Genomic DNA, 11,023 nt, shown 5'->3' on the forward strand with positions numbered 1-11,023 from the left:
AAATGAGGCAAGTCGCGTTTATTTTCGACGGTGATTCGCCCCATCAGCTGAGCGTGACGGGCGTCAGCAAACTGAATTTACGCGCAAAAAAACTAGATTAGCTATCAAACAATGTCCTGTGAGAATCACAATTAATAAACAGAAGTGTTTTTGTGAAGTTGTTATCGAGATGTTGTTGGTGATTTTCAGATAATATCCCATGAATAAGGATTGCGGTATCCCGACACCTTGGAGAGTCTCACGGCGCCGAAATGACGAGGCCAGGCCCACCCAATGAAAACTTGCCCACTGTATGATATGAGATAAACTACAACTTAATTGTTCTATATTTTGCTTTGGAAATTATGTTCACATAAGTACATTGTATCATTCATCATTTATTTTGTTTCAAAAAAATATGTTACTTGCTTCTGCTATGTGTTTATAAGGATTTATAAACTTATTGGTTATCCAAGTATCTACATATGAATACATTATTATAACAGTTTATATTTAACCGAACTAAAAATTTAATTAATTTCTTTATAATCTGTTCAGGCACTTATGTATGCTAAGGCCTATTTACTGATTAAGTATTTCACTCAGTGTTAGCTTATTGAATGGATGTTGCAAGTGATGCTTGGCTTTTGTTTACAGAGCTGACATTAGTAGGCCACACACTGTGACATGGCCAAGTCCATATTCAAAGACTGTGATAGCGTATGTGTTTCTGCTTCATGTTGTCAACTGAATGTAGCAATTCCTCTCCATATTTGGTTTTGTAGTTGCATCCGAGGCACTCTCTCCGTGAATGTCTGTGATTTTGGGATAGCTATTACTTCCTAATCAGTCCATTTTATACCTAAACATACAGGATTTAAAAAATTCAGCAGTAATATTAGTACAGCATTATGTAGTGGGTTGAATGATTGTGCCACTATCACGGATTACACCAGAATTTTATTTGTTTGTGTAAAGTGACAGTGGTATGAGTCATTACAACTTAATAGGGTTATTATCAACTTTCGATATTAATCGTTGCTGCAATATTTTTCTATTAATGCAACCTTGTACCTTTCCTACACCTTGTATCCCACATGGAGATGTGTCCACAATCTATATTTTGAAATATATGATATTTTCAGGTAAAGCTAGTGGTAGTGGGCGATGGCGGCGTGGGCAAGAGCGCCATCACTATCCAGTTCTTCCAGAAGCTGTTTGTGACGGACTATGATCCCACCATCGAGGACTCCTACATCCAGCACACCGAGGTGGACGGCCAGTGGTGCATCCTCGATGGTATGCCATCTTGTATTTCATATTTATTGTGAAATGTAAGAAATAAATGTTTCTCATTTCTAATTTTCACGGATAATGAGATATTTAATTGTCATTCTGAATTTATTTTTGCATTTTATTTCTTTGTTAAGTTTTCTTTTTGTTCTTAAATTATTCTTGTAAATAATAAGTATTAGCTTAAATATGTAGTTTGGACTTTATAAGTAAATATTTTTTTCTAATTCTTTTTATTTAGATGGATCATTATTTGTACATATTTTTTGTGATTTTTAGCAATATTTAAGTAAATAAAGCATTTGCATTGAGTAATAACAATGAAATTGAAATCTTGAAGCAATATTGTAATTATGAATACATAACCCGTCTCCCGCAGTGCTGGACACGGCGGGCCAGGAGGAGTTCAGTGCGATGCGCGAGCAGTACATGCGCAAGGGCGACGGCTTCCTGCTCGTGTACTCCGTCACCGACAAGCAGAGCTTCGAGAACATCCGGCACTTCCACACGCAGATCCTCCGCGTCAAGGACAGGTAATTTATATTATTTCCGGTAGACAAGAAAACAATGTGGCGTCGGTAGGTCAAAGACAGGGAAATGGAAGAAGACCGTGGAGGATCGTAGTTTATTATAGAACTTTAATTCGGTGAGCTGTCGAGTGTAGCGGTGGTAGTATGGTTAGGTTAGGTTCGAATCCTACACGTGCCACATGAGTTTGTATACCAAGCTGACTCATTTTTCATTAACCACCACTTGCTTTCGGTTAAGGAAAATATCGTGAGAGAAAACTGGTTGATTATTAACTTGTGTGTGAAACGGAGACGGCAATGGCAAACCACTCCATTACTAATGCCAAGAAAGTTGTTGTGTGCGTTTAATTCCACGTAGGAATACGACTATGAAGAATGTCGAGTAGGAGTTGAATGTTAGTAGAGAGGTCGTATGGTATGTGCAGGGAGTCGTACCCGATGCTGGTGGCGGCGAACAAGGTGGACCTGGTGCACGTGCGCGCCGTGAGCGAGGACGCGGGACGAGAGTTGGCGCGCGCGCTGGCCGCGCCTTACATCGAGACCAGCGCCAAGGAGCCGCCGCTCAACATCGACGCTGCCTTCCATGAGGTGGGAAACTGCACGATAATATAAACCGACATTAAGGAGCCGTGGAAATTCTGGCAATTCTAAATAATGTGGGAATGTGAACTTTTTAAGCACCTTCATAAAGACCCTCTCTCTCATATTTCGATACCTCCTACGTAAAGTGTCGTAACCAACAATTTGCGGTTTTTAACTTTTCTTCATTTTCGTACTTCTAAACATAACAACTAATGACTGCAAGAATAAAAAATGTTACATTTTTATTAGAAGGTCTAGATAATCAGACTACAAAATATCGTATAATAAATGTTGCCCGTGTATAAAATCGTATGTTGTACTATCGACACAATACGCGGGGGTGCGGGTACGTAAGGCACGTCGTATGTTTAAGTTACCATACAGTACGCGGGGGGAGTGCACGTTCGTCACGCAGCAATTAAATTCATTATTATTGGTCTTTTTTAAATTGATTTGCATGTTTTTCGTTAAAGTATAATCAAAATGTCATCTAGAGAACAAATAATCCTTGATTTTATTATAAAAGACAAAACAAATGATGCGGTACGTAATGAAGACACAGTTGAAAATTCAAATTACGGAAAAAAAATCAAGTTAAAACAACACCTGTGATTAAAGAACCAGAAAGAAATGAAGGTATGTATTTTGTACTATATAAGTTGTGTACTTTGTTAGTAAAATTAATGGTTTTTTTAAATAAAAGTAAAATTCTCTATCTTTGCCGATGTAAAATACAGTATTTCATACTTACTATATTTTACGTCGTTTTCACTTAGAAAATAAATGTCGTATATGTAACATACAATATTTTACACCGGAAAAATAAAAATGTATTATATCGGAACATGTACATACGATGCTTTACGTCGGCGTTTAATTTTGTTTTTTATCGTATGTACTACATCCTATAGATTACTTCGGTAAGGCATGTGACTTACCACATTATACGTGTCAAAAAATCGTCAATTTTTTTTTCAGCCTTTTTACCTTTGCATTTAAATATAAATTTAGATGCAATTGAGCAAATGATGTGTTTTTTATCAGATTCTGACATAGAGGTGGAGAACAACGTCCAAGAATGTACATCGCGGAATAGTAAGTTATTTCTTTAAACAAATTGTTTTTTGGTACTCCTATTGTTATTTACCATTTTCTTGCAGTTTGTGGACTGTTCTTATAATAAGAATATTTAACGAAGATTTTTTAAGTTATTTTTATTTTTATGTCCTATATCGGAAATCAATAAAAATTTTGATGCACACCCTGACGACGCACTTACATTTATTAATTTAAAAGTAAATGGTACACAAGAAGTGAACCTATGCCAATTCCTTGGTTATGCATTAGTAAATTATATTATTTATAAGTGCTTAATTATTAATTTTACAATTTATTGTTTTAGATTCATCCGAAACTAATACCAAATAGTAATATTACACCTATTTCTTCCCCAAACTGTGCTACAAACCATTTAGACTACGATTGTGAAAATTACTTCTGTCCTTGGTATATTGAGAATGCTTTACAGGAACCCTTATCAGTCATTTCCGACTACCTATCTACTAACCACACCACAAACATTCATTGTCACACTCCGTTGTCTTCATTTTCCAAATTAACGCCAAGTTGTTTCAGAAAAAGAAAGAAGATTTCTCGAAAGGATGTAGGTAATATCGTAGGTACGTCGGCATGTTGCAGATTGGATTGATAATAAGCGGAAGACGTTAAGAAATTTAGGCCAAGAATATAAGAGTCGAGATGGTACCACTAGGCATGCGAAAACAATAAAACCGTTGTGTTTGGAGAAGTGTAGACAAAAATGTTCTTGGAAAATTAGTAACGTTGAAATAATTGCCATTTTTAATCAATTTTGAAATTTAGGTGACAGAGAAAAGCAATGGGCTTATGTAGCTTATTTAGTGCAGAAACAGAAAAAACGTAGGGTTTTCACAGATACAACATCAAGGCAGTAATTTTACTTTAATTTATAGACTTAAAGTAAACAGAAGTGATGAAAACGAATTTGTGATTGTTTGTAAGAAAACATTTTTAAATACATTCTCTATTAGTGAACATTTGTCTACACTGCTTTGGAAAAACAAGATGTTACTAGTGGATTAATAGATATGGACCAGCGTGGACGCCATGATAATCCTCGGAAGCTGATAACTGAAGACGTTGTTAAAAGTGTGTGTGATCACATCAAGTCCATTCAACCCATAGAATCTCATTACGGGCGAAGTAGAAGTAATACATTGTAGAAGTAGTAATTAATTTAGATGGTGATTTAAAGACTTATACAAAGAATGCTTTGACGAACACGTATACTCTGATAAAGCCCATACTGAAAGGCAATATCGTGATATCGTTAACCAATATTTTAAGCTAAGTTTTTACATTCCTAAGAAGGACCAATGTGATAAATGCGACATTTATAAAAACAAACCTTCACCGACATTGCTTGAAACAGAGCTTTATGAATCACATCAGTTCAAGAAGCAAGTTTTAAAGAATCTCAAAGTAGGTAAGAGATTACAAAAATTAGTGATACAATAATATGTTCAATGTTTTTCCTGCATCTTAAAGAATTTACGAATTATTAGGTATTTGCCTATTTCCTAACTTAAATGTATAAGACTGATTCATATACATAAATAAGTACATTATAAGGTCATAAACAAGTTGTATTGAAGGATCTCAAAGTAAGAGATTAAACGATTATGTCACATTTAATTTTATAGCACTTTGAGTACTCAAATTATTGTGACACAATGATAAGAAATCATTGTAGTATCAATAAAAATGTTTGATTTCATATTTCTTTTATTATTTTCCTTTCATTGCAATAAAATTGCTAAAGTTAAGATATTATTATTTACCGATTAAAAAAAGTATAATATATTATCTATTATTTACAATATTTTTTTACAAAATTTTACGACGTAGAATATAGTATCTATGACTTAAATGAAATAGTTTTGTTAACTGTCCAAAGTAAATTATGGTAAGTACGACATACTATTCTTTACTTCTTAGGATTATCCACGTAAAATGTCTTAAGTGATTTTTCTCAAAAACTAGAACAAATATTATTTAAGCTAGTACACATGTTTATTACGTACACATTTCTTAATTCATTTGCAAATTTTCAAAAAGTTAGGATTTCATTTTTCAGAATAATCATGGATAAACTAGCAGCGGATCTTTAAACGGCTGTGCTGTAAAGTTGACGAAATGCAGTTACGATACTTTACGTAGGAGGTATCGATTTGCGTGTTCTCCGTAGCAAACCTCGACTTTAAAGCCCCGAAGTCCGGGTTCCGGGTAAAAAATAAACCTTTTAATTTTCAAGATTCGATTGCGATTGCACCACCAGCCTAACATCAATAAACAAATCGACTTACTCTAATAATTTTCATATCTCTAGAAAAAAAAACATATGTATGTCATGTATTTATGAATAATGTGTAATTTCGTAGCTCGTCCGCATAATCCGCAACCACCCGCAACAAGAGGACAAGCAGCGGCGCCGGCGCAAGTTCGGGAGATGCGCGCTGCTGTGACACACAAACACACAAAACACGGCAACGACGGCAGGATGCGGAAAGGTGAATTAATTATCTCAAAAATATATGTCAATACATAAGCGTTTGTGTGTGGGATCAATATTGATCTGTCGACCTAACTTACTTCACACGAACTATTATAACCTTAAATTGAAATGGTGAAGTAAAACCACTTTTAGCAAATGCAAAATATGTATTATGCAATTGATTATTGTGTGGTCTTGTGGAATCGATAGATTGGCCACGTTGTTGTTGTCACCGACTGTAGTGTTCCGTCCAGGGACATCTTTCTCGGCGTGGACTCTACCATACAAATCAACCATACATTGAAGTATAATTCTAACGACGCTTTGAATTAAAACGCCGTGTGTGAAATAAAGATAGGAAAACTGACACAAGTCATGATTTTGAAAATCAAAAAGTTTGAAGTAATGAAACTGTCACAGGAGTTTGATAACTAAAGCTATGTCTGCCTCGTGGCGGATTAAGATTTTTTTACATAACATACATCAGGGCAGATGGCAGGATTTAAAGAGTAATCTTGATAGGATTGATCAACGATCCGACCAAAATTATTACATATTCAAATGCAAAATGTTGAATTCCTTAGCTTTCCACCCAAAACTCGTATTTTCACTTTCGTTGAAACACTATTTGTTATTTGATTGGTGTTATATTTAAATAGTTGTAAGGGCGCTTTCCCACAATTATTTTTCCAACATTATTGTTATCGTTTTCTTAACAACTCAAGACAGAAGAACGCGCAATATTGGACAAAGATTGATATAGTGAAATATCGACATAAAATTTGATTCGATTCGATATTTTTGTCTATGCATTTAGTATGTGGAAGAAAGCTTTAATTTCAGCTTGACTATGCATTTATTAATTAACTTATATTTGTGTATACAACCAAAGATGTTGCGCACAATTTGCACAGTTGATGATTATATATATTTTATTCCCCGAGCGATGAGATTGCTTGGTTGTTCAGTATTACAATAAGGATTGTTTTATTACAATGCATAGCATTTGTTAGTCGTAGGACAAAGTAGAGTAAGCACTGAGTATAACCGTGTAACCGAATTTAATGTTATGTGATAAGTATACAGTTCACACGGGCTCGGTAACCGAGCGCGTAGTAATCGTGCATGTGGTATTTGATTAGTGTGGACATTGTAGTAGTTTCATTTCTTTTTGACTTGATTATGGGACATAAACTACGTAATTTTTCCATAACATGAGCATTTCCTTGACAAATAGTGACTAACTTAGTGGTAAAAAAATATTGCTAATTAAATTTTCCGTGCCACTAAAGTCCTTAATTTTCGTGACTGGTCGAGTGTATAGAATTATTAGAACTGAATTAGTGTTACTAAGCGTTTAGTTACTGGTCTCGTGTGAATTAGGCATTAGTTAGAGCCTAATAATAAACCCCGGCACGCCCGCGGGCGAATGCGTAATGTTTTGTATCGAAAGTGTTGCGCATACAGCACTCGTCGTTTATGAACCAAATACTCATTATACAATTATACACTTACATATTTTACTTTAAACTTAGTGGACATAATTATATTCGTATATTTATTTTTAAGTTAAACATTATATTCGATTGAAACTAGTGGTCAGGTGCATTTCATAATATTGTATATTACCAAAGTCTGTTTCTCAGCCATACGGAAAACCAAATAATGATTTTTTATATGTCTGTACTTTATATGAAAATTATTGATGTAACTTAGAGCGAAGTAATAGTTGGAAGTGTGCAGAAAAGTAGGTCAGGGGCCTCTGAACTCCGACACCGTATGTCTGAGGATCCTATTGGGAAAGTGCTCAGGTGAGACAAAGAACAAAGCTGTTATTCATTAACAGAGACCACAGAACTCGTGACAGTCGGATTTTCCTCCAGGTTTAGGAACAGACTTTATGTGATGTAAAGTTAAAAAGCAAAGCTAATAAATAGCAATGCTGAGTTTCACTGAAACGACTTGTTAACCACTAGAAGAGCTTCGGCATTTGTGTTAACATTAAAGAGCGTGATGACGCCATCTTGTGACGGCGGGAACTATCGGGAACTCGGAACGAAATACTAAGCAATTTATAAAATATGGCCAATATGATCATCGTACTTCTACTATACCTTTATTAAAATGATCTTCCCACATAATTTGAAGTTCAGTTTAATCTGCCTATATATGGTTGGTGCCCGGGCCTACGTTTGACCTCGGGTCATATATAGCTATATGTCACGCCTATTTACCACACGAGTGTACAATACTATGTCCCAATAGTTCTAGCCACAAGCGCATATTTGTATGTAGACTAAGTAGCTGTTACATACGAATTAACGAGAAAAGGAATTGATCTTGTGACCTAAGTATAGGTAAGTTCCACTAGGTAAGGCATATATATTGTACGAATCATTTGTAGACATTACAGTACACTTGGCAAATGTGGGCAAGGGTTCGAAATTGGCCTGACTTGCTTCGAGAAAAGGATGGTACGGCCGTGGCTTTTTTTTGCTCGACTAGCGGGGGCACTGTCGTGCCCCCAGATTTCAATGGCAAGAGAACCGGATTTTGCATAATATTTTGAATGTTCGCTCTACATATAACACCCTTTCACCGCAGCACTTTATATGACTTGTCGTGGTCCCGGCGCGGCGCGACTAAGGATGTGCAACACTTTACGACCAGTGGATTTTGCTCGGATGTCTACGACACTCGCGAAATGGACACGAAAATGTTAGTCGGGTTAATATGACGTTCGCGATGAAGGGAAAGCGATGAGCGAAAGAGAGAAAGCTTTGTATCATTGTCTACTTTTCCGTATGCCTCAGAAACAAAATTTCGTGTCCACGTTCTAATCGTAATATTTTACACACCGCTTTGCTCCGTAGCGAATGTGTAATACTTTGAGCGAATTACAATATAGAGATTCCCGTTACAGATAGACAGAGATAATTTTGACAATTCGAAATCTAAGTTTCAAATTTTTATCACCGGGTCCAATATCCTTGTTTGTAAATTTACATAATTACAAATATGTGATAATAGAACAGTGGCGGCCTCTGTGTGGTGACATCTTAAAACAGAGTTCGGTGTGAATAGCTCCATATAGTTCTTCCAGCCAACAAAACAACCCCATAACATAGCTTTAATATTTACTGCGGAGCTTCCTCGAAAGATGGCGACACTTTGTTAACAGTCCTTTTTATAATCTGTTTCTTCAACTCACTTGATATCAAAAGGTATTATTTTGATATTAAATTATGTACTAGGTATGTATCTCTCAAAATCAAAGGATGTGTTAGGTCGATCGACCCGCACTACATTGAGTCAATAAGTCTTAAAGAATTTAAAGAAATTTTCTGTAAATTGGATGGTTTCAAAAAGTCGTGTATGAAATAATAATATCTAATGTTATATAAAAGAATCGTGTTGCATAATGTTAACTAAGCTAGTCAGACAACCAAATACTCCAAATATAGAGGTAAATACTCCAATTTAAGCGGGTCGTCGCTGTTTTAATACAGCCACAAAAACTTTCGGGTTTATTGTATTCATAAATACATCTGACTCTAATATAGAATTAGTGAAGATAATTAGGTATTTGTTATAAATTGAAGTGTTTACATAGATCTGACCAATGCAAGAAGATTACTAATATTTTTACTATACTCTGACTTTAAAATAAGTGTTAAGGTAGGGAAAGCGACGACCCGTTCTGTGTTGATCATAAACAATTGTAGTCGTTTATAAAGAATAGCGGCAACATGGCCGCGCCCGTTGTGTATCGTTGTTAATCTATGTTTTATATGTTGTGACATACAATAAATGTAGACAAGATATAGTTTTTTATTGGCTTAAAACAAGAGTCCAGATTGGAGGCGCAGATTTTTGTTATAACTATGGATACAAAAAATTGTATTCGAGACTTACTGAAATCTCTCGTAAAAATGAATGATTTATACACCTCCCAACGTCTCTAATAGCAAGGCATCTACTCAAATTCACAGACGCGCATTCCTTGTACATTCCTTTATTGGATCTATTATTTTTATTGAGTCTCGAACTCTCAACTCCAATAAGTAAGTAATGTGATCTTCGAGGAGCGTTTTTTATTTACACATAATCAGATTTTCCGTGTCGTTTTGCGCGTTTTACTTATTTCTGTATAAAATCTTCATGTACAGAATGTACATATCTAATGCCAGCTCCACACTATCGCGGACCAGTTCGCCGAACTTTGCGGTTTCGGCATATATTTCTGGTTTTTCAACGCAATGTTCGGCATCTGTCCGAGTTCGACGATAGTGTGTAGACGGCATAGTTCGTTGTTACTAGCGGCAATGGCAGGCGCGCCAGAGTTCGGCTATCTCGGGAAGTTGTATTGTCAGCCAAACACTATCGGCAAATAGTTCGCCAACCTTTGGCGGATTCAGCATACATTGTTGTTTTTACATTGTGGTGAATAGAAACTACGCAATGTTCATTCCTTCTCGATGTCGTCTGTCTGAGTTTGGCGTTTTGTTGGCTTTTTATAGAAGTGGCGTGTGGTGTGGTTCATGTCCTAGAATAGGACTGATTCCATACCATATTTTCCCATGGATGTCGTACGAGGCGACAAAGAGATTCAAGTGGTCTATCTTCAATCTAGGGAGATAGACTTCCCTGGGGAGAATGAAAGAGAGACAGACAACATAGCGTGTAGAAAACAAAATAGTTTTAATTTTTGGAGTTAATGTTTGGAGTTAATGTTTGGAGTTACCTTTATTTTGTGGACACGAAAAATTAGATGAAAATGGCGCAAATAATGTGACGTGGTCATACCTTCCAAGCTCTCGGCGCGAGCTGAGCGGAGGTTGGGGCGGGGTGAGGGTGGCATGAAGTGCATTTTGGTTTTCGAGTTATTGTAGTGTCTATGATTGTCCACTGGATCCCATTACCCTTTCCTCCCCTAAGACTATTTCTGTGTAAAAATAGAGGCCGATCCCTGAAGATTACTGACGAAGTTACCTCAAAGTTTTCAATTGACTTCCGCAACTCTTATCTCAAGAGATATCAGAACACG

At 36.1% G+C, this 11,023-nt stretch overlaps 1 protein-coding gene across 2 annotated transcripts; it reads left to right on the plus strand.

Moving 5' to 3' along the window:
• Positions 1-183: 183 nt before the first annotated feature.
• Positions 184-9,798, plus strand: LOC128674777 (ras-related protein M-Ras-like). 2 transcript variants are annotated; one of them, XM_053753670.2, is made up of 5 exons: positions 184-290; positions 1,125-1,278; positions 1,652-1,805; positions 2,228-2,390; positions 5,864-9,798. In XM_053753670.2, the coding sequence occupies exons 1-5, from the start codon at positions 252-254 to the stop codon at positions 5,945-5,947; spliced, it is 594 nt and encodes a 197-aa protein (XP_053609645.1). In that variant the 5' UTR covers positions 184-251; the 3' UTR covers positions 5,948-9,798. The 2 variants fall into 2 exon arrangements, with proteins under 2 accessions (XP_053609645.1, XP_053609646.1); XM_053753671.1 differs by lacking the exon at positions 184-290 and adding an exon at positions 652-699.
• The last annotated feature ends 1,225 nt before the right edge of the window (positions 9,799-11,023 follow it).

Source organism: Plodia interpunctella, chromosome 13 (genome assembly GCF_027563975.2).
Source record: "Plodia interpunctella isolate USDA-ARS_2022_Savannah chromosome 13, ilPloInte3.2, whole genome shotgun sequence".
NCBI classification, from domain to species: Eukaryota; Metazoa; Arthropoda; class Insecta; order Lepidoptera; family Pyralidae; genus Plodia; species Plodia interpunctella.